Here is a 26379-nt window from a genome sequence, read left to right as displayed (position 1 = left end):
CCATGTCCCTAACCTAATCCACAACCTCTCACAAAATCCCAACATGTTTATTTATGTCTCTGTCCTACGTGAGGTCCCCCTCCTGCCATTTTAGTGCTTGAAGATATACCGTTATTGCTCCCACCCAGCAGCTAGCCACTCACTGTCATTGTCAATGCCTTGAAGAGGTGGCTTCCCAGTGCCTCTGGGCCAAAGCCCAAACCCTTTTTCAGAGTGACCTCTGCCCTCCTTCCCTGCCCATCACCTACCTCTTTGCTGAAGAGCCCCATTTTCTAGCCAAACAGATCTCCCTGCCATTTCTCTAACACGCAATTTCCCATGTCTCTAACTTGGCTCATGCAGAGCCTCTGTGGGATACCCTCTCCAGCATTGACCACAAAGGAACCCAACTGGACCCTGGAGGCCTAGCTCAAGACTGCCTCCCTCAAAAAGCCCAACCCCCCTCCCCACTGGAATAATCATAAAATCCTAATAGTTAGTGTTTGCTGAGGATATATTATATGTGTGGTGCTTTCGATCACCATCTCTAAAGCTCAAAGCCACAGAAAAGAAGGTCTCTGATGCTTTTTCCAGGAAAGTGGGGCTCAGAGAACTTAAGCTCAGAGAGGTCCCACAGCTCTATGACTGGGACTTGGACTCTGGATTAAGTAACTTCAAGCTGGAACTGCTGCTCCTAACCTGGCCAGGTTCCCATGCACTTTCCCCGTCCCAAGTGGCATCAGAGTCCCATATGTCTGTTCTGCCCCCTCACCAGCCCATCTCCATCACCCCCCTGGAGGGAAAGGCTCACCATCCATCACCTATCATCCCAGTCCCCCAGCCTAGTGAATCCTGTGTTAGGGGTCAGCCAAGTCCCTAGGCCTGAGGACCAGAACTGACCTTATACAACCATTCAGTCTCATGCTGCATAAGCATCAATTGAGCACCTACTAGGAGGTTAATCCCATATTCAGAACTTGCAGAGATCCCAAATAATTGTTAGGTGGGTTTCCCAATCTTGTGGAAAATAGATGGAGGGACTAAGATGAGTGTACAGGGAAGAATGAGTGGACGGGGAGTCATTAGGCTTGGACTCTGGTCCTAGGTTGACCACTAAATCCAAGTACTCTAGGGCAAGACCACCCCCCCCACCCCCAATCTTCACTGTGCTCCTCTGTCAAATGACTAGGAAGGGCTGCTGCTGACAATACAACAATAATAGCAGCGACTCCTTCCTCCTTCCCAAGGGGCCATTTTGGGGAGAGGCTTTTCAGTACTGTCTCCTTTATCACGTGCTGCTCTTTGCTGACACATGGCCTAGCCCAGCATGGGCTCCAGCGGTGTACTCGGGGCTGAGGGAATGAGCAATGAGTGACATGTTGTCTCGTGAGTGAATGAATAATAATAATAACGTGACCACTAACTTTTCAGAGGGCTGTGTGCCAGGCCCTGTTGTGAGTGTTTTACTTGTATTAACTCATATGATAGCTTCGGCAACTCAATGACCAGCCCCAATTTACAGATGAGGAAACTGAGCCACAGAGAGCCAAGTAACAGTAAACGAGAGAATCAGAGGGTGAATGACAGAAGAAAGGGGCGGGAAAACACAGACTGAGAGAGAGGGTCAACGAGACATGGGAGTTTTCTCCCCTTCTGCTCTGCCGCCCAGGAGGGCTCTGAGGGGAATCTCAATGCTCCATAATTGGCACCAATTAATGGCAGGTTTTCTCGTAAGCTAACTGCCCCTGCCCGGCCTGTGGGCTCTGGGCTGGCAGGGGAAGGACACGTGCTGGTGGGTCAGTGCACCCTGCCCCCTGCCCACTTGGCTCTGAGGCCTCATTCTATTTCAGCCCCCACCCCAGCCCAGGGCTGATCCTGGGCGGCAGCAGCCCCGGGAACAGAAGGTTTGCTTGTCTGTGCCTGCTGCACTCCCCTCCCCTGCCTCAGCCTGGGACCCCTCTCAGGGGCTCCTTTGGCTGCCAGGGCCTGGCGCTCTCCGTTGCCATGGCACCGGCCAGAGATGAGGCCTTGGAGGGGTGGGGGGCAGGGAGGACGGCATCAGGATGGTGGAGGCCTGGAACCCTGTGCTGCAGAGGCCCTGGGTCTCTGTGAACAGTGGCAGGGCATGCTGGGGCCCTGGGAGGAGCAGACCTGCACCTGAACTCAGCAGGCCTAGGACAGAACTGGCCAGGCACCTAGCCTGACTGCTGGATACTCCACCTCAGAGGCCCTTGGGAAAGGCCTGATCTGTGGGAAATCAAATTAAGGGACTAAGACAAAGGTACAGGGAAGAGCTAGTTGACGGAGAGTAGACTGAGAGTCATTAGACTTGGGTTCTGCTTCTAGGCTGGCTGCTGAATCCCTGAGCCCCACTGCAGTCCTGGGCCCCTGCTCGACATTGTGCCTGACAGACCCAGGCTTTCCTCAGAAGGACACTCTCCCCGACCTTGAACTGACTGACTTTCAGACTCTGCGGTGAAGTTGCAGAAGGGTTCTGAGTTCTACCTTGAGTTCAACTTTCAAGTTACTGGGCCACCTGGGGCAGGCCCCTTGCACACTAAGCCCCTAAGCAAGGGGAGGGGCAGGACTCTTTGACCTCTGAGGATCCACATCCGTGAGAGTAGAGATTCTGTATGGACCCCATCAGGGTATGCCCCGTAAGAAAGTTTCTCTGTGGACAGACCTGTTTCTGGGCAGGGGACAGGCAGCCTAGTGTGGTGATTAAGAGCGCAGGCTTTGGATTCAGACAGGCCTGAGTTTGTATCCTGACTCCTTCGCTTATCGGCTGTGTGACCTTGAGCAAGCTGCCAAGCCTCTATGGGGCTCAGTCTTTTCACCTGTGAAGTAGGAATAATGACTGTATCCTCCTCACCTGGTTGTTGTGAGGATGAAACGAAATTCCCATGTTATCTCATTTTGAAGAGTGCCTGGCTTATAGCAAGTGCTCCAAATCACTAGGGCCTTTTGCTTGTTTTCAGGTTAGGGGGCATCAGAACAAGGAGTGGGAAGAAAGATGGTGACCTGGGTTGGGGGGTGTGGTAGGTAGAAGCAGTACCAATGCGTAGAGGACACAATGAGAGAGATCGTGCTCAATGTAGTGAAATTTGTTTCTACGGGCTGACCTCTGAGGAGCCTGAGCTGTCCAAGAATGGAATGGACTGCCAGGCGAGGTGATGAGATCCCCGTCAAGGGAGGTGTGCAATTGTAGGCTAAGCAGCCTCTTTTTTGGAGAAGGTATTAAAGAGATGGGAATAGGGGTATTTATCACCCCTCCCAGCCCTTACACTGCCAGGCTCTGTGAAAGATGGTGTGACTATCTGACTCCTCAAACTGTCAGCTTCAGGTTCACCCAGTTGGGAAAAAAAAGCATGCACAATAAAAACATTATAGTAATAAGTAAAGGGGGAAAACATAAACCCACAAAGTTAAAAAAAAAAAAAAAAACATGAAATAATGAAAGAAGAAGTCAGGAAGCAAAGGGTGAAAGAAATCCCTGGCAACTGGTTAGCATGTGTGAGCTCGTAGTATGTGCTGGTCACCTGGGCTGTCCTCCCGTAGGCTCATCATTGCCTCCTGCCTTAGAGAAAACATCGCATGGGTGTTGAGCCTATGTGCTCTGGGGCCAGTCTTCCCAGGATTGAACCCTGGTTCCACCACTGCCAAGCTTTGTGACCTTGGGCAAGTGATTTTAACTTCTTTGTGCCTCAGTTTCCTCATCTGCAAAATGGGGAAATGGCATCTACATGTGGTTGTTTTAGCCAGAAGCCGGGTAACCAAACCCATTGCCAAGTCAATTCCAACTTATAGCGACCATATAGGACAGAGTAGCACTGCCTCATGGGGCTTCCAAGGAGTAGCTGGTGTATTCGAACTGCTGACCTTTTGGTTCAGAGCCGAGCACTTAGCCACTGTGCCACCAGAGAAGGTGGGTAATAAGTACTAAATCACAGGTAGCTTTTTAAAAATTTTTTTTTATTGTGCTTTAAGTGAAAGTTTACAAATCAAGTCAGTCTCTCATACAAAAATTTATATACACCTTGCTATATACTCCTAACTGCTCTCCCCCTAATGAGACAGCACACTCCTTCCCTCCACTCTCTTTTCGTGTCCATTCCACCAGCTTCTAACCCCCTCTACCCTCTCATCTCCCCTCCAGATAGAAGATGCCAACATAGTCTCAAGTGTCTACTTGATCCAAGAAGCTCATTCTTCACCAGCATCTTTTTCTATCCCATAGTCCAGTCCAATCCCTGTCTGAAGAGTTGGCTTCAGGAGTGGTTCCTGTCTTGGGCTAATAGAAGGTCTGGGGACCATGACCTCTGGGGTCCTTCTAGTCTCAGTCAGACCATTAAGTCTGGTCTTTTAATGAGAATTTGGGGTCTGCATCCCACTGCTCTCCTGCTCCCTCAGGGGTTCTCTGTCGTGTTCCCTCTCAGGGCAGTCATCAGTTATAGCTGGGCACTATCTACTTCTGGTCTCAGGATGTTGTAGTCTCTGGTTTATGTGGCCCTTTCTGTTTCTTGGGCTCATAATTATCTTGTGTCTTTGGTGTTCTTCGTTCTCCTCTGCTCCAGGTGGGTTGAGACCAATTGAGGGACCTTAGATGGCAGCTTGCTAGCGTTTAAGACCCCAGATGCCACTCTCCAAAGTGGGATGCAGAATGTTTTAATAGATTTTATTGTGCCAGTTGACCTAGATGTCCTCTAAAACCATGGTCCCCAAACCCCTGCCCCGATAACACTGGCTTTCGAAGCGTTAGTTTTATTCAGGAAACTTCTTTGCTTTTGGTTTAGTCCAGTTGTGCTGACCTCTCCTGTATTGTGTGTTGTCCTTCCCTTCACCTAAAAATAGTTCTTTTCTACTATCTAATTAGTGAATACCCCTCTCCCTTCTTCCCTCCCCACTCTCATAACCATCAAAGAATATTTTCTTCCCTGTTTAAACTATTTCTCAAGTTCTTATAATAGTGGTCTCATACAATATTTGTCCTTTTGCAACTGACTAATTTCACTCAGCATAATGCCTTCCAGATTCCTCCATGTTATGAAATGTTTCATAGATTCCTCACTGTTCTTTATCGATGCGTAGTATTCCACTGTGTGAATACACCATAGTTTATTTATCCATTCATCCGTTAATGGGCATCTTGGCTGCTTCCATCTTTTCGCTATTGTAAACAGTGATGCAATGAACATGGGTGTGCATATATCTGTTTGTGTAAAGGCTCTTATTTCTCTAGGATATATTCCAAGAAGTGGGATTGCTGGATCGTATGGTAGTTCTATTTATAACTTTTTGAGGAAGCACCAAATTGGTTTCCAAAGTGGTTGTACCATTTTACAGTTCCACCAATAGCTATTATTTTTTATGCTGTTGTTCTCAAGGCCTTCGGAGCCCTCATCTTTTCTAAAGGGACTGTTGGGGGCCCAGATGGGACCCAGAGAATCTAGGGATCCACTGGGCCTTGGCAGAGCCAGGCCATATGGCCAGGAGGTGGCTGTGGGGGCTGAGAAGGGAGGCCAGGGAGGCGCCGCAGGAGGCAGGAAGTGCTTGCTCGGGGAGGCAGAGCATGCAATGGCCCCCCTCCCTTCTCAGGCCAGTTCCCAGCCTGTGTGAGGACCCAGGCCACCTCCCCTGGGCCCCCAGCGGCAGTGAGGCACACACTGAGTGCTTTCCCACGAACCGTTCCAAGTAGCTGGGCCCACCCCACCCCCAAGCACACATGCTGTGACGGGTGAGGGGGTGTGTGCTGCAAGAGGGGGGCTCAGGCTGGGGGTATCCGTCCGTTCTTTATCAGCCTGGCTCCAATCCAGACAAATGTTTCGCTTTATTTTGAACTTCCAGAAAATAGGTCATTTCTTTCCATTGTGTCCCTGGGGAGGCTGCCTGGGGAGAAGAGCACACAGTGAGTGACGAGTGTGGGGGCCTGACTCAGGCCCTCAGCAGCTGGGAGGGCAGCAACCTTCCTCCCTTAGTCGTGATGAAGCTGTCGGCAGGGTAGGGTGTGAAGGTTCCTAAAGGCTGAACTAAGAAGCCAGCCTTTACCTAAGGGCGATGGGGAGCCATGGAGGGGTGGGTGGGGAGAGCATGGTCAGATATTTTAGAAAGGTTCCTCTGGATGGGGTGTGAGAACAGGTTAGAGGGGGCAGACTGGAGGTAAGGAGACCAGGGAGGAAGTGAGTACAGGGGAGCAAGCCAGAGGCAACGAGCTTGTGTGGAGGGGCAGGGCTAGGAGGATCAGAATGACAGCACACGACAGTATATGTTCCTCCATCCACTTGGACTTGGACCCAGAGTGACCAGAGCCTGTGCCATTTCTGCTACTTTTGTCAGGGGTATTGTGTAGGTACCTAAAACATGAAGGCCCCCTGGGTCAAGAAGCAGCATGGCATAGAGAGTTGGGCCTGGGTGATCAGGCTCCATCACTGCGTGACTTGGGCTAGGTTGCTTACCCTTTCTGGCCCTCAGTGTGATCCTCAGGCTTGTGGAGAGAGTTGTTGTGAAGAGGTGGAGTGTTGAGCCTTCACCAACAGATGGAAGTGGGATGTAGGATTGAGGGGGCAGGTGGAAACCCCACAGCCTCAGTCCCTTCTCATTTTCCCCCTGTCCCTACCTCTGTCTTCCCACCTTATGGACTCTGCTCCCCTCCCTGGCTCCCAGGATGGGCTTCTGCCATTCATACTACAAGATAACACCCAGCTCTTGCCCCCTCAGCCCACTTGGGGTAAGGCCTCATGGCCCAGACCCTGGGCCAGGTCACTCTCAAACTCTCCTAGCTCTGGCAGGAGGACTCTGTCCCTGGCTCCAGATGCCTCTTGCCTCACACTCCCAGGCCTGGAGCTGGCTACCTTCTCTGAGCTGAGTCATGACATCCCAGCTGGGCCCCTCCCCGGCACCCCCACTCCAGCATTCCAACTCAGCATAGCTGCCTTCACAGAAGGGTCACAACATATCAGCCCTGTAAGTGTACCCAGGACAGCCTTGCCCACCCCACTGTGCTGATGAGAAAACTGAGGCCCAGAGAGGGGCAGGATGGCACTAAAAGGAGGTAGAAGAGCTGAGACCAGAACCGAGGTCCCCTGAAGTTTATCCCAGGGGCTGTAAAAAGCCCATGGTGTGGAGGCAAGAACACTAGACTATGAGTCAGGAGGCTGGAGTCTGGGTCCCACCTCTGCCAGTAACTTAGCAAGTCACCCCTTCTGAGACTCAATTGCCAATCCTTGCCTGGCTGTGAGCGGGGAAAGTGAGTTTGATAACAAAAGTCTGTATGTAGCAAAGAAAGAGGTGTCCTGTGGGAAGCAAGGGGGCAGGAGCTGTAGTCTGAAGCTCTGGGGCCTTGAGCCACCAGCCTCACGTCCCCTGACCCCAGCCCCTTGCCCAGGAGCCAGGCCTGGAGGCTGGGACTGTCTGATCAGGTGAACTTCAGCTCGCAGCTCCCCATTGGTCATCTTGCCTAGGCTAAAACAGTGGGGCCTGTCCCTTTCCTTCTCTAGGCCTTAGTTTCTTCATCCGTGCAATGGGACACGGGAAGTGGGATGGATCAGATAGATGGCCCCCGAGGGCTGTGGAGCTCTGACATTCCAAGACTGACCCATGACCCTGGGGCCAGGCCTCCCTCCTCCTCCCTGGGGCATCTTGTTTATTCAGAGCATCCCTGACCTGAGACTGCCTGTCCCTAGCACCCCTCCTCCCTGCAGCACGCCTTCCTCCATCCGCATCTGGCTGTTATTTCTGCCCAGCGTCTTCCCCACTTCCAGACTGAGCGTCCCACTGTCCTCTTGGGGGTCCACAGATCTCTCCACATCCTAACCCAGCTCCGCGATTGCTGCCAATCCTGCTATACCGCCTCATAGTCATCTCAAAAAATGGCATTCCCCCAACACACACACTCTTGCCCCCAGCATCCCAAACCAGAGACAGGAGCGGGGGTCATCTATGATACTTCCCTCTCCAGCCCCCAACATCTAATCACCATATTCTGCCAATGCTCAGCCAAGTAAACCTCAAATCCGTCTGTCTCTATGGGCCCCCACTGCCCTCTCCAGTCCCATCTAAGTATACACATAGCTCAGAAGGGTGGTAGAACAGGGTGGCAAAGAACACAGGTGCTGAAGTCATGCTGACTCCATTAAAATCTCTGCTCTGTCTGTACTAGTTCTGCACTCTGAGGCAAGTGTCTTTAGCACTCACTGCCTCAGTTTCCCCACCCATAAAATGGGCATGATCATTGGATCTACCTCATAGAGTTGACTGAGGAGCAATGAGTTAATACGCAGACATGCACATGAGAGTGCCTGGTGTACAGCGAATGCAGTCTGTATTGGCTTTGTGGCTTGCCTGTATGCATACATATGCATGTGTGTTCAGTTTGGGGTCCTGTGTGCACACTGCGTATGTTGTATGTGTAACCCATGTTTGGTGCTGGGTGTGATTTGTTCACTCGTGTGCCTCTCAAATGGGCATGTGGTCAGGCACACGGGCGGCAGTCTGTGGTGTGTGTGTGCTGGGCATGATTGGGAGCTGTGTGCATGTGTGTTTTGTGTGGGTGTGCAGATGTTTCGTGCCTGCGAGAGGGTTGAGTACATATGTGGGCTGTGGCACACACATGTGTTTCAGAGGAGCGTGTGAATGAGGAGTCTGTGCTGTGTGCACGTGCTTGCCGTGTGCAGGCCACACCTCCTGGCAGGGGGGCAGACCCCCCTCCCAGGCCTGCCTGTGTCGTGGGAGCCTCAGGACCCCGAGGGAGGGAAGCTGCGGCTGGCGGATGTGGCCAAGATGGACTGGATTTATTTAGATTAAGACGGTGGGAAAGAAGTGGGGATGTGTATGTACTGGAAGGAGGGGAGGCTGGGCTCTAGGAATGTCGCCTTACATGCCTGCCCCTTGGACTTGGTGTCCTCATTCTTCCCCCTGACTTGGAGGTCCTATCTCTGCTCCCTGGACATGGGGCCCTCATTCTGCTGCCCAATACTTGGGGCCTTCGCTCTGCCCCCCTGGACTTGGGGTCCTCACTTTATCTCCCTGGGCTTGAGGTCTTTGCTCTGCCATCCTGGACTCAGGGTCCTTGTTCTGCTTCCCCGTACTTGGGATCCTCACTCTGTCCCCTGGACTTGGGGTCCTCATTCTGCTCCCCCAAGGGGTCCCTGTGACTCACTGGGGGGAGTGAGGCAATTCCTCAATCTTTGCACCTCTATCTCACCCAACCTGGCCAAAATGAAAGACTGATCTTGAGGGCTTCCTGGCTCATAGCACCCTCCTCATGGGCAAAGGAGGGGCCCCTCACTCTCTCTGCTCCCAGGGCCTCAAAGGAGAGTGTAGCAGGTGGGGGGGAGGGGGTGGTACCTGATCCTAACTGTGACATGCCCCTTGCCCCAGGTGGCTCCATCCCAGAGCTCAGCCCTTCCCCTGAAGAAGGGAAATTGTCCTGGGCAAGCCCAGGACTCCCAAATCAGCCACCTGGGCTTCTCCGGGGTTGGCTCTGGAAAGCACAAAGAAGGCCATTAAGCACTGGGGCAGCACTTGTGGGTGTCAGGAAGTCATCGGGGATGCTCTGGCCCTTCCTGACCTCTGGCCTGTTGTCTATGCCACCCTTCCTCCTGCTACATCCTGGGCCTCCATGTCACCAGTTCATTAGACTGGAAGTCACCTGAAGGACCATTTTCTAACTCCTAATTGAACTAACGGGGAAACCGAGGCCCAGAAAGGGAGACAACTTATCAAAATCCAAACAGCAAAGATGTGACTGAGACGAGGAAAATTCCATCCACAGAATGAGATGGATTTATGGATTCTCATGTGACTCCAGCCTCAGGAATGTGCCCCCCGCCCTCTCCCCAGCCCCCATCTCCTATAACGAACCCGGAGAAAATATGGTGACTCGAACCTTCTCTGTGACCAGTCAAAAAGGCAGAGTTTTAGAACAGGGACAGCTCTGTGAGATAACCCATCCAAACCTCTCTGTGTATGGATGGGGAAACAGAGTCCCAGAGAGGGCTGGGGACTTGCTGGGCTTATCGTGAGTTAGAGGCATCTGGGGATGGGAGCTGAAATGTTCATTTAATAAAGAGGGAAGTCAGTCCAGGACTCCGGGGCGTCTACACTCTCCCTAAGGTCTACACTTTCCCAGAACTCCTTTACCCAGTCTATCCTTCCCCCCACCCCAGCCTGAACCTGCCTTTCACTATGTGCTTGGGTCATGATTCTGTTTCTTTCTGGACCCCTGCTGCCCCTTCAGGAAGGGTCCCTCTCAAAGCCTCAAGGACTCTAAGCAGTCCCTGCCCCAGGCCCAGCAGAAGAGGGCCTGACCGGGATGGGCAGAGCCACGCTGGAGCCAGGGTTGGGGGCTGCGCACCCGAGGGCTCGGCCCACACAGCCCAGCCTTCCAGAGCCAGGCCCAACCCAAGTTGCAGTGACCTCCCATCTCCAGGCCGGCCAAATTCCTCCTTTAGAATAATAAACAGTGTGGCCAGCCAGGGAGGCTGGGAGGGGAGGGGCAGGAGGCTGAAATCGCCCCCTCCCCCAGCGTCAGCCGCTAATGATTTTCCTTGGCTGAGATCTCTGGCCAGAAGGGGGGTAGCGAGAGGGGGCACCCATCGAGGGGCAGATGGGCCTCTGTGGGGGCTGCTGGCTCCGCCTCGGCACTGCTCCCTCCTGCCCAAAGGGAACTGGCGTCCAGCTGCAGGGGCTGGGCAGGAGGAACGCGAGCGGGGTATGCTGTGGAGGGGTGTCCAAAGGGCTGAGCATGAAGTCTGGAGCAATTAGGAGAGGGGAAAGGGGAGGGATGAGGGGGACCCTTAGGCAGGCAGGTCTGAAGGGACGGGGAGAAAGAGGTGGAGAGGAGCAGATTTGCTTAGAGAGCTTCTTGGGTTGATGGGCAGAGCCGGAGCTGGCGTCCACAGGCCTCACCACTATGGATAATACGGCCCTGATAGGTGGTATACTCGCCATCATCCCATTTTGAGAGCTAGAGACTGAGGCCACAGAGATAACTATGGCCCAGGATGCAGCAGGAGCCATGCTGGGGCTCTATCCAGCTCCCCAGCCCTGAATTGGATGCTGGAAAAGGGTGAAATGGGAGGGGGTCAGCTGGTCCAGCTGGGCAGTCCTCAAGAGGCAGCAGCCCACAGCATCAGAGGTTCCTTGTTGCCTTGTCATGTGGTCATTTCCCATGTTTATTGCTCTGTGACCCATCCACTCTGGCCTCCTTTCCATTGTTGCTGCAGGCAAACCCTTGGCACACCTGGTTATTGATGGTTATCTGGAGCCCACGGTGCAGCTGCCAAGGGCAGGGAGAGCAGAGACCAACCAGTTCATTCAGTCTGTCTCTCTCTTTCTGCATCCCTGCTTCTGTCTCTTTCGGCCTCCATCGCTCTGTGTTTCCATGCATCTTCTCTCTCCCTGTCCCTCTGTGTCTTTGTCTCTCTGCCTCTCTCGTTCTAGTCTCTGTCTCTCTCTCTCAGGCAGGCTCTGCTGTGTAACCTTGGGGAAACATCTTCCCCTCTCAGAGCCTCAGTTTCCCATCTGGATACTGGGGGTGGGGATTCAGTGGTGCTCAAGGACCTTCACAGCCTTGCTGTTCTGTGGGGCCTGTCCTGGGCCCAGCCCCAGCCCCTCTCCCCTTGGGCCTCTGCGTGCTGCTCTGGGCTGAGTAAAGGGGGCCAGGCCTGGGAAGGTGGCCCCCCACACATTCCACAGCCCTGACTCCCCCACTTCCCTTCCCACTGCCGCCTCCATTTCCTGTTGTGCTTGTGGAGCTGCAGGAGTTCGCTGGGTTCTGGTTTGCCTCCTCCTTCTCCCCCATGCCTTTCATCACACTTTCCCAAATATTTGTCCTGGCAGATAAGAGGCTGGTATTGGAGCTGTCACCCAGAGGACAGGCTGTCAGAGCTGGCAGGTCCCCTGACACTATCCAGCCCAACATCCCCACCCCCACTGTATATTCAGGGAAACTAAGGCCCAGAGAGGGGGCAGGGGACTCTGCCAAGGCCACCTGAAAGTTAGAGGCAGAGCCAAAGCAGGGTCCAGGCCGATGTCTGTGGGGAGGGAAGGGGACCTGTGGTCAGGATTGCTCTCTCAGCTTTGAGATGCACATGACCTTTAACCCCAGCCCCATGGACACAAAGGCTGGGTGGCTCTGCAGGACTCAGGTGCTAAGGTAGGCCCTGGCACTGCCTCTGCCCACCCTGGGCCCTGACCCCTGTTTAACTCTGCAGGACATCATGAAGCCTCCAGGTGTGATGCCAGCAATGGTCCTCAAAGGTAGGTAGGCTGGGGGCAGGGGAAGGGGCCCTGGGGAGCTGTCAGCAGCTCCCTGGAGCTGGCAGGGCTAGTGTATGCTAGCCCAGGGCATGGGAGTGCAAGAGCGTTGCTCTGCTCGCCCGCCCCCATTTCTTCTGCTTTGAGTGGGTCTCAGTGGAGGCTGCCTTCCACGCCCAGCCTTCAGCTCAGAAACCTTCAGTGAGTCCCTACTTGCCTGGGCCAACAACCCAAATCCTTTGCTTGGCCCCCATACCCCATAACTACCACCAACTGTCCCTACCCTAGCCCACTGTTGTCACTCCCATCTCTTCTCAGCACTCACAGTTATCAGTGCCTGGTCCTGGTCTGGGTGTGGAACCCCCTTACTTCCCCAGCCTTTTTGAGTCCCCTCCTGGCCCGGACCCCTTGCTAGGCTGGGAGCACCCGCAAGCTGGGCTGGGCTTCTCATTTCATCCACACCCTTCCCCTCACTCCTGTCCTGCCCAGTACATGCAGTCAGCTCCCAGTGACTGGCTGGTTGACCAAGCAATCGAGGGCCAGCCAAAGGTCTGCTGGACAGACTGTCAGATTGTCTGGCAGGATGTCTGACCAATGGGGCAGACCACCCACCCACCTACGTTCTGCTTTGTCTTCATCACCATGGAGCCCTCCCTGCCGAGGCGGGGTGGAGGGGGGTGGGAGGGAGGGGCTTGTCTTCTAAGATCATTCCCCAGGGGATTCTAAGATCATTCTGCAGGGCAAGGGGACCAGTCACTTAACAACCCCCCTCCAGTCCCCAGGGGCCTCAGCATCTCTCCTGCAACAGCCTGTCCCCTATGCTGAATTATCTGAGGCTCCTAAACAGGGCCACCTCTGGGCTTTGGGAGGAACCTGGGCAGCTGCAGGAAAAAGGCTCAGAAAGTGACCTGGGAAGTAATTCAGGAACTAGAGGCCTGGGAATTGCTTCCCGAGGATTTCCTGACGCCTTCTCTTGCCCATGGCCTACACACGGCACTTCTAAAGGATTCAGAAGCTGGGGGTCTAAAGAGACTGAGATTGGGAGGCCAGAGGAGTCCTTGGGGGATGGCACTGGGTGAGTAGGCCTCAGGACCATGGGGGGAGCATTCCAGTCTGTTTTGGATAAGAGAGGTGTGCTTTGCAAGACTTGGGTCTGTGCATATATGACCTCTCCCCAGGGTCGGCTCTAGGGAGAGATCCTGAGGCCCCTGTGCCCTGACCTCTGATTCCTCCTCTCCCAAAGGCCAGTTGCTGTTGTTGCCCCTGCTGCTGCTGATGGGTCCACAGGCCTCTCAGGGCCTGGTTATCACACCCCCAGGGCCGGAGCTTGTCCTCAATATCTCTAGCACCTTCATTCTGACCTGCTCGGGCCCAGCTCCAGTGGTATGGGAACGGCTGTCCCAGAAGCCCCCGCAGGAAGTGATCAGGACCCAGGATGGTAACTTCTCCAGCATGCTGACGCTGACCAATGTCACTGGGCTCGACACAGGAGAATACTTTTGCACCTACAATGACTCCCACGGGCTGGAGCACGATGAGCGAAAGCGGCTCTACATCTTTGTGCCAGGTAAGGGGCCCTGGCCTGTGTGTCTGCACCCTCATGCCCCTTCTCAATTGCAGGCACCTAGGTGGGCGGTGGGCGGGTGGGGGGATCTCAAAGAAAGCTTTAGTGAATCGTGAAGCGAACCTAGAAACACAGCCGAAACATAGACCAATCAGTCAGTCCAGGAGTATACTCATTCTATCCCTTGGTCTGATGTCTGCTCCTCAAGAGTCCACCACAGTCCTGGCTCCAACAGCTCTGAATTCTCACCTGGTTCCAATCTGTTCCTGCTTAGTCCCCAACTCCATTCTCTGCACTTCACGTACCAGCTGCCCTCAATTTCTGGCTTGTCTTCTTTCTCTCCCTGACATTGTCAATATCCAGTGTTTGAGCTGGAAGGGACCTCTGACAGCATCCTTATTCTGTAATGGGGAGACTGAGGGCCAGAGAGGGGAAGGGACTTGCTCAAGGTCACACAATGATTCAGGGGATAGCCAGGTGCCTGGCTTCTCTGACCCTCAGTCTTGGCCCCACTCCTGGCAGATCCCACCGTGGGTTTCCTCCCTACCAAACCTGAGGACTTATTCATCTTTCTCGTGGAAGTGCCTGAGACAATCCCATGCCGGGTGACAGACCCACAGCTGGTGGTGACACTGCATGAGAAGAAAGTGGATATCCCACTGCCAATCCCCTATGACCACCAACGGGGCTTCTCTGGTATCTTTGAGGATAAGACCTACATCTGCAAAACCACCATCGGGGACAGGGAGGTGGATTCTGACCCCTATTATGTCTACAGCCTCCAGGGTAAGCCCCCTTTCTGGCCTAGTGCTCAGCAAAGGCAAGAATAACCCTCTGCAGAGGTATAGCTCTTTACAGGTTATAATGTATGCAATTCCATTTTTTCAATGGATTCTCTCTCACTATAGCCTTGGAAAGGAGGTAGTTTTTTTCCCCATTTTACAGATGAGGAAACTGAGGCTCAGAGAGAGGATGGAGTTTTCCCCAGGTCACACAGTGCTTAGTGACAGAGCTGGGCTATATAACATGGTGGGCAAAGGGACAGGTTTTGCAGCCAGCTGAGTCTGAATGCTAGCTCTCTTGCCATCCAAGGGATTTTGCACAAGGCACGTCATCTCTCTGAGCCTTCTTCTTCCTCTATAAATGGGGGTAATAATGGCTGCCTACCTCAATTTTTCACCTCAAGGGATTATTGTGGAGATTAAATAAAACAAAAAATGGTGTGTACTCAATAAATTTCTGCTGTACTTAGATCCCCAGGGAGTACTTTGATTTCCAGACTGTTAACCCTTCTAGAATGTCTTTTGCACAAGGGCAGGGATTTTGTCTGTTTTGCTCACTGCTGTGGAAACCCTAGTGGTGTAGTGGTTAAGAACTATGGTTGCTAACCAAAAGGTTGGCGGTTTGAATCCACCAGGTGCTCCTTGGAAACACTATGGGGCAGTTCTACTCTGTCATATAGGGTCGCTAAGAGTCGGAATCGACTCGACAGCAACAAGTATCAGCTCACGGCTGTAGCCCCTGTGCTTAGAATAGTGCTTGACTTATAGTAAGTAGGTGGCCAGTAAATATTTATTGAATGAATGCATCTTCCACACCAGCCATTCCTTCCCTCTTTGGACCCCACCCCATCCCCCACGTGATGGTGGCCAGTGGCGACCTCCCCAGCCCTAAGCCAATCTCCCTCCACCAGTGTCATCCATCAACGTGTCTGTGAACGCAGTGCAGACTGTGGTCCGCCAGGGTGAGAACATCACCGTCATGTGCATTGTGACTGGAAGCGAGGTCGTCAACTTTGGGTGGACATATCCCCGCATGGAGGTAATGTCGGGCCAGGGGCTGGAGGAGGGGCTAGGCAGGGAGGGACATCTGGGTTTGCAGCCTGACTTCTTGCAGAGCCGTTATGATTTTTTTGGGGGGTGTCCCACCTGTCCCTGCAGAGTGGGCGGCTGGTGGAGCCAGTGACGGACTTCCTGTTAGATGTGCCCTCCCACATTCGCTCCATCCTGCACATTCCCAATGCCGAGCTGGGCGACTCAGGCACCTACGTCTGCAATGTGTCAGAGAGTGTGAACGAGCATCAGGATGAAAAAGCGATCAATGTCACTGTGGTCGGTGCGTGCCTTGGGCTCAGCCCCAATCCCCAGTCTAAGGTGGACCCAGACCCTGTCACAGTCCCAGGGTAATGTCAGTTGCACCCCTGGTCAGTGCCAACCAAAGCCCTGTGTCAGCCCCCAATCCAGCCCTAACTCCAGTCTAGACTTCTCGCCTATTTCCAACCGCAGCTCCAATCCGACTCCAAATCCCAGCTACCATCCCATGTCCAGGCAGCCCCATCTCCAAATTCAACCTCGCAAGTCCCAGGCTCCAACTCACCGCAGCCACAATCCCGAGCCAGAACACGCCCATCGTTGTAACTGAAAACCACAACTTCAGTCCCAACCCCATATGTAGCCCCAACACCAAAATCAGCTGTACATTCACCCTTGCTCGCAGACCCAGTCCCCAGACTTCAACCCCTGCTCTAATGACGCCATCGCGGGTTCACGCCCCACAGCCTGAAGCCCCGCCCCCAGAAAACTGGGTTCCTTTGGTTTTCAGTTGATGCCCCGCCTCCCCCTCCAAAAGGTACCTCCTCATTGGTGGCCTGGCATAGCCCCACCCCGGGCCCCGCCCCCTGACTACCCCCTCTTACAGAGAGCGGCTATCTGCGGCTGCTGGGAGAGATGGACCCTGTACAATTTGCGGATCTGCACCGGAGCCGCACACTGCGGGTGGTGTTCGAGGCCTACCCACCACCCACCGTCATGTGGTTCAAGGACAACCGCACCCTAGGTGACTCCGGCACCGGCGAGATCTCCCTGTCCATTCGCAATGTGTCTGAGACCCGGTGAGCAGCCGCTGGCCCACTCTATTCTTGAAGCTACAGCTCACTGCAACTGCCGGGCATCCCACGGCCTTCAGCAAACCTGGCCCGGCCTTTCCTGAGAGCCTACTACTTTCCAGGAGATGGGCAAGGCTCTGGGCATGCCACAGAGACCAGAGCAGACACAGTCCATCCCTCCCTGAGTATCTGGTCTAGTGTGGGAAACAAACAGGAGTCAGATGAGCGCCCAGATGTTTAATTATCCTTGTGATGGGTGGAGCCCTCGAGGGAAGCCGCCAAGGAGAAGGCGGCCTGGTGATCCGGGAGGAGGGTGCCAGACGGGCCACGGCCACATTTGGATGATAGCCCTGAGGCTGGAGAGAAGCAGCCAGATGTAGGGTACAGTATGCTAGGATAAAGTGGTGTTAGGTCTTTCTGAGGGGATGAGATGTGGACAGGGCAGGAAATGGTGCTCCCACCCCATCCCTGCCAGTCCTCCCTCTTGGCTCATGGAGTTGCCCTTGGGTAAGGATTCAGGAGACTATGGGTTTGAGATCTGGTGCTGCTACTGACACCCATGGGACCTTGGCAAGCCCCTTCCCCTCCGTGGACCTTGCTTTCCTGTCTATACAATGAGGGTGGAGAGGACTGTAAGGGCACTTCCAACTCTGACAGCCGGGTCTCCTGGCCTGTCCTCCTGCTCCTCAGGTACGTGACGGAACTGACACTGGTTCGGGTGAAGGTGGCTGAGGCTGGCCACTACACCGTGCGGGCCTTCCACGAGGACGCTGAGTTGCAGCTTTCCTTCCAGTTGCAGGTCAACGGTGAGAAGCCCACCTCTCCCTTCCCTGCCCCTGCCCCTCCCTGCCCCCCTTCTCTCTCTCTTCCTGCGCTGTCCAACACCCTCACAGGAGGAACAAGAGAGGAAGCCAAGACTCAGGACCTCTAGACCCAGCTCTGACACTGACACACTGCTGTGGGACCCTGGCATGCCCCCTCTCTGGCCCCAGTTTCTGCATCTGGACAAGGAGCCTATCCGGCAAGATTGGTGTTTCCAAAACCTCTGGCATGCATGTAGCGCTACTACTTACTCTATACTGTTAATTTGATAGGTATTTACTGAGCACCTACAATATGCCAGTCCTGTTCAAGATGCTTGAGACCCTGCCTTTGTGTAGCTTGAATCCTAGTGGGGGAAGGCAAGCATTAAACAATAGCGGTGGGGATCAGGAAATTATATGGAAGATTAGTAGATAACGAGTGCTGTAGAAGAAATAAAAAGTAGGGCCGGAAGGATAGAGAGTCCTGTGGCAGGGAGGTGGTGAGGGTTGCAACTTTAAATAGAGTGGTCAATGTTGGCCTCATTGAGAAGATGACATTTGGGTGACAACTTGAGGAAACAAACAAACAAAAAACCCAAACCCAGTTGATTCCAACTCATAGTGACTATAGGACAGAGTAGAACTGCCCTAGAGAGTTTCCAAGGAGCGCCTGGTGGATTCAAACTGCTAACCTTTTGGTTAGCAGCCATAGCACTTAACCACTATGCCACCAGGGTTTCTAATGACTTGAGGAGGTGAGAGCATTAGCCAAGTAGGTGTTTGGGAGAAGGGTACCCCAGGCAGTGCAAAACCAAAATCAAACTCATTGCCGTTGAGTTGATTCCAACTCATAGGGAACTTATATGACAGAGTAGAAATGCCCCATAGGATTTCCAAGGAGAGACTAGTAGATTTGAACTGCCAACCTTTTGGTTAGCAGCTGAGCTCTTAACCACTGCGCCACCAGTGCTTTTGGCAATGCGAAGGCAGGGGTAAATGTTGGAGGAATGGCAGAAAGGTCAGTGTGGCCAGAACAGAGTGAGGGGTAGAGTGGTGGAGATGAGATCTGGTAGTTACGGGTGTGGAGGGCAGTAGAACTTTGACTTCTACTGAGTGAAATGAGCAGCCCTTGCAAGGTTTTGAGAGGAAGGAGTGACATGATAAGGACTTAATGTTTTGTCAATTGGCTTTCTAAAAATAAATTTATTTTGAAAGAAAAAATTCAATCTTGCAATTGTAAATGGAAAATCAGCATCACATGTCATAAAGTAACCACTAAAATAAACTCAGAGAACACAAAGTAATGTTATTAAATTCTAGCTTCATGCTCTTGTCTGCCCAGGGCTCTGGGCTTGAGGCCGGCTTTCTCTTTGTTAAAAGGGGAGATTAGCAAGTCCCAGCCAGAGAGGTGTTAAAGACAGACTAGCATCCTACTGAGGCTTTCCCTTTGAAGTTAGCAGAAGGGGAATCCATCGGTTTTCACACTGCGATTCCTGGTATTTAATGTTCACCTGCAGTCTACAGCACGCACCCCCACCCCCACCTCACCAGGAGACTCTGGGCCAACCAGGTCCTCCAAGAGGGCCTTTCCCGTTTTTTTCCCACCGACTGTCTATTCTGACAGTCCCACCCCCACTCTTCCACCTGACCCTGTCTCTTCTCCACGCAGTCCCTGTCCGTGTGCTGGAGCTGAGTGAGAGCCACCCAGCCAGCGGCGAGCAGACAGTCCGCTGTCGTGGTCGGGGCATGCCCCAGCCGTACCTCACCTGGTCTACCTGCAGCGACCTCAAGAGGCGAGTGGACCCTGGGCTTCAGTTTCCCAGGATACCCAGGGCTGGCTAGAAGGACCCAGTGAAAGTCACCTAGTCCAGCCATTTCCTCTGGGCCCATTGTTCCAGGCTAGAACCATATCTAGAAGACAGCCTCCCACCTCCATGAAGCTCTGCATGACCTAAACTGTCCCTTTTCCTTACCTTGACCTCTGGGCTGTCCTCAGCCCAGCATAGTGCAGGGTCTGTGTCCCAGAGACCCCACCCACCCAGTAGATCTGCTCTGGACTCCTGGTCAGGGCAGATTCTAATGTAGTGGACTGAGGCAGGGTTGCGTTCAGGCTCTGCCTCTACCCGCAACACACTGTGTGACTCTGAGCAAGTAATTTCACATCTCTGTGCCCCAGTTTCCAAGTCTAGCAAATAAGAGGAATGAGTTTTGCAATCCGGTGTTCAGTTCTGGAGTGGGAGCGCCACCTGCTGGTCAGTTGAGGGACCGCAGGAGGAACGAGCTCAGGACAAGATGGTATCAGGGACCGGCCACGCCCTACCTCTTCCTGCTTTTAACCTCAGGGAAGGGGCTGGAAGGTGACGGGGCTGTCTTTTTTGGCAGGTGTCCGCACGAGCTGCCACCCACATCCCTGGGGAACAGTTCGGAGGAGGAGAGCCAGCTGGAGACTAACGTGACGTACTGGGCGGAGGAGCAGGAGTTCGAGGTGGTGAGCACGCTGCGCCTACACCGCGTGGATCAGCCGCTGTCCGTGCGCTGCACGCTGCACAACCCACTGGGCTACCATATGCAGGAGGTCATCGTGGTGCCACATTGTGAGTCGTCAGCCTCGGCGGCCCCTGATGATCCCTCAGGCCCACCCGGGCCCCCCATATTTGGGACTGTGTCCATACGCTCACAGAGGGCTAAGCGAGTCACTATTGGCACACAGGAGCATGTGAGACACCAGAGTATGTCTCTAAGCACGTATAACACCCACCCCCACGCCAAAAAAAAAAACCAAACCAAAACATTGCCATCTGGTAGATTTCAACTCACAGTGACACCATAGGAAAGAGTAGACCTGCCCCACAGAGTTTCCAAGGAGAGCCTGGTGGATTCAAACGGCTGACCTTTTTGGTTAGCAGATGTAGCTCTTAACCATTACACCACCAGGGTTTCTAAGCGCACATAAGCACACACAACATTGGTACACATGTGTACATCCACTGTACACGCACAAGTATACTCCTATAAGCCGTGTATATAACTAGCACTGTCTCCTTAAGTGTTGTGTAAACTTTGTATGTATGTTGTAAGCCACGTACATGAGGATACTTGATCCATGGACATGGGTTCAAATTCCCCAGCTACAGATTTGTAAACCATGTATGAAGAATGCCCAATCACCAGATACATGTGTAAAGCTAGAGTCTGTGTCTGTGAGCGTGTACTCAAGCATGCACCATCCCTGTCCATATGTGAAAACCCACTGAGTGTATGTTTGTAAACCATGTACATGAACGTGTCCAATCCCCAGAGATGTATATAAACCCTCAGAGTGTGTGTCTAGATGCACGTACACACAGGACGGGTACACAATCCCCATACACATCTGCAAAGCTGTGCCCTCTGTGTGCAAACTGGTGTAGTACATGTCTGTAAGTATATAATTGTAGCACACCTGTCTATAAAAGTGTGCAAACACAAGTCCCATACACAGACACATGTCTGTTAGCAGATACACGTGCATGCATACTTCTTGTACAGATGAGCAGAGTGCCTCCCAGTGCCCAGGTGCTTTTGCATATCTCCCTGCCCTTCCCTGTGTGTGCATGTACCTGTATGCATGGCCTTCGTTTATTCGTCTGTTTCTTCATTTAATACGTAATTACAGGGACCCAACTTCCCACTGCAGGCATAGAGATGAAAAGGCCCAGCCCTGCCAGCCCTCCTAGGATATACAGTCCAGAGAGAGGGGGCAGACGGGGAACTAGGCATTCCACTCTGGGGATCAGCACTTTAGGGGAAAGTCTGAAGGACAGAGGAGCCTTGTACCCAGCTGTGGGACTCAGGAAGGGGTCCTGGAAAAAGGAAACTTCAGATAACTAGGAGTTAGCCTGGTGAGGAATAGTGGTCGAGTCAGAGGGAACAGCCTGTGCAAAGGCCCAGAGACAAGGTGAACTCAGAGAAATGAAAAGAATTCAGTCTGGCTGGAGCATAGAATGGAAACCTTGGTGGCTTAGTGGTTAAGTGCTATGGCTGCTAACCAAAGGGTCAGCAGTTCGAATCTGCCAGGCGCTCCTTGGAAACTCTATGGGGCAGTTCTACTCTGTCTTATAGGGTCGCTATGAGTCGGAATCGACTCGATGGCACAGGGTTTGGTTTTTTGGTTTTGGTTTTGTGTGTGTTTGTGTGTGTTTGGGGCGTGGGAGAGAAGAGATAGAGGGGAAGGGAGCAGTCAGAGATCGCGCTAGAGAGGTAGGCAGAAAGCAGATGAAGCAGGGCCTCGAAGGCTGTGTAAAGCATTATGGACACACTTATGCGTACATGTCGGTAGGTCCATGGGCTTGTGCGTGCCTATGTCTGTCTGCACGTGTGCAAACGTGTAAGTACACGTTACACTGCACCTAGATCTCCCTGTACCCAGCCCTGCCCCTTGCCCCTGCCCTCTAGTGGGATGAGCTGGGATTTTTAAATACCTTTATCTTACTCATAAGGAGCCCTGGTGGCGCAGTGATTAAAGTGCTCAACTGCTAATCAAAAGGCCAGCGGTTCAAAGCTACTGGCCACTCCATGGAAGAATGATGTAGCAGTCAGCTTCTGTAAAGATTACAACCTTGGAAACCCTGTGGGGCAGTTTACTGTGTCCTATAGGATTGTTATGGAACAGAATCGACTGGACAGCAATGTGTTTGAGGTTTCTTTGTTGTTGTTTGGTTTGATCTCATGCATACGCCCACATATGCACATGTATCCCTGAGCAAGTGGGCCTCTGGCAACCAAGGTGGAACAGCCCGAACTGCAGACCAGCTCTGACCAAAGGCAGAAGTAAAGCTTTTGGGTGCTGCCTGATGGGCCACCAGCCCACCTGGCACTAGGATGCCTGGATTGAGGTCCCCTCCTTTAGCCAGAGATGGCTCCCTAGAGCCAGAAAGATGTAGGCTTCCTTCTGAGGACCAGGGAGAGGAAGGAGAGGAGTGAGGTTGGTCTGGGGCTCTGAGGAGGAGGAACAGGGCTCCTTTGGGCGCAGAGAAGGGCAGGTGGGGGACAGAGGAGGAGGACAGCTAGTCCTCTGGGGAACGTGTGGGTGGCCAGTGGGGCAGAACAGAAGAGATAGATGAAGGTCTGGCCTGGGTGGGTGTGGAGGTCTAGCCAGGCAGCTCAGGGAGCAGGAACAAACAGGAAGCTGGGTGGCGGAGAATCTGGGGCCTTGGAGATGGAGGAGACTCAAGGCTTGGGCCCAGTGTTAGCCCCACTTAGTTACCCCAGTTCCCTGGGGGATGCACTTTAGAGCCCCTATCACTACTGCCCCAACCCCACCTGGGGATTCAGAGTGAAACTGGGGGTGGGGGGTGGAGGGAACAGCTTCACTTCTGCAGACTGGATTCCTCAGCCTGTTGGGGGCTAAGCTCACTGCTCCCTCAGTGGTCAGTCACTCCACCCCTTGGCCCGTCAGTCAGGCATAGAACATAGAGTCTTGTCCTGGCTGTGATGGCCTCAGCAAGGGCATGGCTCAGAGGAGAGGCAAGCCACAGCCCAGCTCTCAGGGACTCATGGCCTAATGGGAGCTCTAGGGAATGGAGCTAGGGCAGACAGGCCCAACTGACCCCAGCCAGGGAAGAAGAGATATGGAGGCTGATGGAGGTCTGAGCCGGGGGCAGTTCATGACGGGTATTTGCAGGAGAGGCTGCAGAGCTGAGAGTCTGACATCATGGGCCATTATGGGGTGGGACTTCTGTTCCAGGCAGAATGGGCAGATTTGGGGTGTCAGAGGTGTAGGGGGAAGGGCAGCTGCCAAGTACTCTGTTTGCTTATGGCCTGTTCTCGTCTCTGCCTCCAGCACTGCCCTTCAAGGTGGTGGTGATCTCAGCCATCCTGGCCCTGGTGGTCCTCACTGTCATCTCCCTCATCATCCTGATCATGCTCTGGCAGAAGGTAAGCCCCTCCTTGCCTGTGGGGTGCAGACTGACATACCATTTGCATGGACCTCCAGCCCTCTGTGAATGCTGCATGAGTTGACCATGTCTGGGTCCCACAAGGAACCCTGCTGTAGAGTGATGCTGGGTGTCTGAGCTGCCTCCCCTCAACAGCCTGGGCAACACCGGCCTGGTCCAGGCAACTTTGCCCATCCTAGCGGCAGAGCATGGGACCTGTGGGGTGTTCTATATGGGCTTCAGGATTCTTCCAATTCTTACCCACAGGCACTCCCATGATTCTACTGAAATGCATTCTGATCCTATTAACTTGTCATTTCAATGTTCTGGGATTTCACCGTTCTATGATTTCTGAATGATGACTGCAACACCCCATGATTCCATCATTCTAAGACTCTAGTTCTGGGATTCCAACATTCTATGATTTCAACACTCTTAGGTTACATCTTTCTGAGATTCCTGCTGTGACTCAGGCCCAACACCAGGAGGGGTCCACCTCCAGCAGGGTGTCCCTGCCTCATCTCACTGTCCTTTGCTCCCATCTGAGGAGCAGCTGAGGCTCTGGGAGTAGCTGGTGAGGAGGTTCTGATGAGCCAGACCCTCAGCTGTCAGCTGCTTCTCAGCCTGCCAAGTCTTGAAGGCTTCTCGGCCACCTCCCAGCCGGGGCCTCTTGGTGCCTGTTCCCTCTGAGCTCATGAAGGCCTTGGCTCTGTTGCTAACTTGTTATGTGACTTCAAACATGCCTCTGCCCCTCTCTGGGCTTCAGGAACACTTGACCATCTGTCCTATAAGGGGTTGGACCTAATGGGCCTCCAGACCCAGACCTCCCCTTAATGATCCATCGCCAACATCTCGGGCCTGCAGAAGCCACGTTATGAGATCCGCTGGAAGGTGATCGAGTCAGTGAGCTCCGATGGACATGAGTACATCTACGTGGACCCCATGCAGCTGCCCTATGACTCCACATGGGAGCTGCCGCGGGACCAGCTTGTGCTGGGTCAGTCCAGGGAGGCCCCATGTGGCAGTGTGGGGCCTTGTGGCAGGAGGGAAGACACTGGGGTCTGGTCCCAGCCTTGTCATGACTAACTTTGAGAACCTGGGCTGATGTCTCGCCTTCTCTAGGCCTCAATTTCCCCATCTGTACAATGGGGTGGATGAGATCCTCCAGAGACCACCCAGCATTAAGGTCCTATGACCCTGTGTCTCTGTGAGATGGGACCCTTGCTTTCAAATGGGGTGAGAGAGGAAGTATTAATTGAGAACAGGCTGAGAGCTTGGTTAGCTGGGGAGGTAGAGGGGCTACAGAGGAGCTGTGCTTGTCTGGGGAGAGAGGCTGGCTTCCAGGGACTAAAGATGGGGCAGAAAGCAAGCAGGACTTAGGTGACACACCAGAAGGACTAGAAAGCATTGTGATTTCAGGAGCCTTCTTGTGGGGAATGTCTTAAGTCCAGGGTGGTTTGAGGGATGTCTGGGTTGACCTCAGAGGGTGGTTTTGCCACCCTTGGGTGGGAAGGGTAGGGGACGCACCTTTCTGGTGGGCTGGGAGCTGAGAGACTGCCTCTACCCCAGGACGCACTCTTGGCTCTGGGGCCTTTGGGCAGGTGGTGGAGGCCACGGCACATGGTCTGAGCCATTCTCAGGCCACAATGAAGGTGGCTGTCAAGATGCTGAAATGTGAGTGCTGGGACCCTGCCCCCTCCCCTCTCACGTGGGTCCCCACTTCTCCCCTGCCCTCCCCACACATTCAGGCACTCCCAGAAAAAAAAAAAAAAAAAACCCATTGCTGTTGAGTCAATTCCTACTCATAGCGACCCTATAGAACAGAGTGGAACTGCTCCATAGAGTTCCCAAGGAGTGCCTGGTAGATTCGAACTGCCAGTCTTTTGGTTCGTAGCCATAGCTCTTAACCACTATGCCACCAGGCACTCCCACAGTGGGTCTGATTTCAGATATTCTTGGTGCCAGAAAGGCTGCGCCTCGAGTCTTCTTCCCCACCCTCCTCCTCCTCCCCTCCCTCATCTCCCTCCACCCTCACTCCCTTCCCCCACGTGTGGGTCCTCACCACCCTAGACTGGCTGGGTCCTATAGCACAGGGTGGGGTTGAAGAGCCAGAATAGGCTCCAGTGGGGCCTCCATGGGGCCTCAGTGAGGGGTCCTGCCTGAGGCTCCCCCTCCCCTCAGCCACAGCCCGTAGCAGTGAGAAACAAGCCCTCATGTCGGAGCTGAAGATCATGAGTCATCTCGGGCCCCACCTGAATGTGGTCAACCTGCTGGGGGCCTGCACCAAAGGAGGTACCAAACCCACTCCTCCAGAGGACTCTGGGAAAATGCCTGGTGGGCATGGCCTGGCCCCTACCCACCCCCTCCTCAGTTCCACAGACAACAGGATGCTCCAGCTAGAGGTACGCCCATCCTGTCCCGCCCAGTGCCCTCAGGCCACAGACCCAGATGGGCATGGAATTTAGAAACTAATGAAACTAAAAAAACAAAAACAAACCTACTGCCGTTGAGTCAAATCCGACTCATAAACGAAACCAAACCCGTTGCCAATGAGTCAAGTCCGACTCATAGTGACCCTACTGCACAGAGTAGAACTGCCCCATAGAGTTTCCAAGGAGTGCCTGGTGGATTTGAACTGCCGACCTTTTGGTTAGCAGCGGTAGCACTTGACCACTACGCCACCAGGGTTGCCATCCCACCTACTAACAACCCAATAAGACAGAGTAGAACTACCCCATAGAGTTTCCAAGGAGTGCCTGGTGGATTTGAACCGCCGAGCTTTTGGTTAGCAGCGGTAGCACTTGACCACTACGCCACCAGGGTTGCCATCCCACCTACTAACAACCCAATAAGACAGAGTAGAACTACCCCATAGAGTTTCCAAGGAGTGGCTGATGGATTTGAACTGCCAGCCTTTTGGTTAGCAGCCGAATGCTTAACTGTACAACACCTTAAAGGCCACTGGTTCCAGTGCCAATG

The 26379-nt window shown here is 53.5% G+C and overlaps 1 protein-coding gene across 3 annotated transcripts in view; it reads left to right on the top strand.

The window, feature by feature from the left end:
* PDGFRB (platelet derived growth factor receptor beta) overlaps window positions 1–26379 on the top strand; it is a 44013-nt gene that overhangs the window by 6264 nt on the left and 11370 nt on the right. The window contains exons 2-14 of one of the 3 annotated variants that reach the window (XM_049874064.1): window positions 12192–12237; window positions 13478–13801; window positions 14321–14584; window positions 15492–15619; window positions 15739–15913; window positions 16496–16688; window positions 17373–17488; window positions 19155–19278; window positions 19868–20079; window positions 23307–23401; window positions 24265–24397; window positions 24970–25074; window positions 25582–25692. In XM_049874064.1, coding sequence (XP_049730021.1) covers window positions 12198–12237; window positions 13478–13801; window positions 14321–14584; window positions 15492–15619; window positions 15739–15913; window positions 16496–16688; window positions 17373–17488; window positions 19155–19278; window positions 19868–20079; window positions 23307–23401; window positions 24265–24397; window positions 24970–25074; window positions 25582–25692 — 2020 coding nt within the window. In that variant the 5' untranslated portion in view covers window positions 12192–12197. Of the gene's footprint in view, window positions 1–12191; window positions 12238–13477; window positions 13802–14320; window positions 14619–15491; window positions 15620–15738; window positions 15914–16495; window positions 16689–17372; window positions 17489–19154; window positions 19279–19867; window positions 20080–23306; window positions 23402–24264; window positions 24398–24969; window positions 25075–25581; window positions 25693–26379 lie in introns of those variants that run through there. The other 2 variants (XM_049874065.1, XM_049874066.1) reach the window with 2 other exon arrangements.

This window comes from Elephas maximus, chromosome 2 (genome assembly GCF_024166365.1).
Source record: "Elephas maximus indicus isolate mEleMax1 chromosome 2, mEleMax1 primary haplotype, whole genome shotgun sequence".
Lineage (NCBI taxonomy): Eukaryota > Metazoa > Chordata > Mammalia > Proboscidea > Elephantidae > Elephas > Elephas maximus.
Note: the sequence above shows the minus strand (reverse complement) of the source record. Positions and strands in the feature narration are given on the sequence as shown.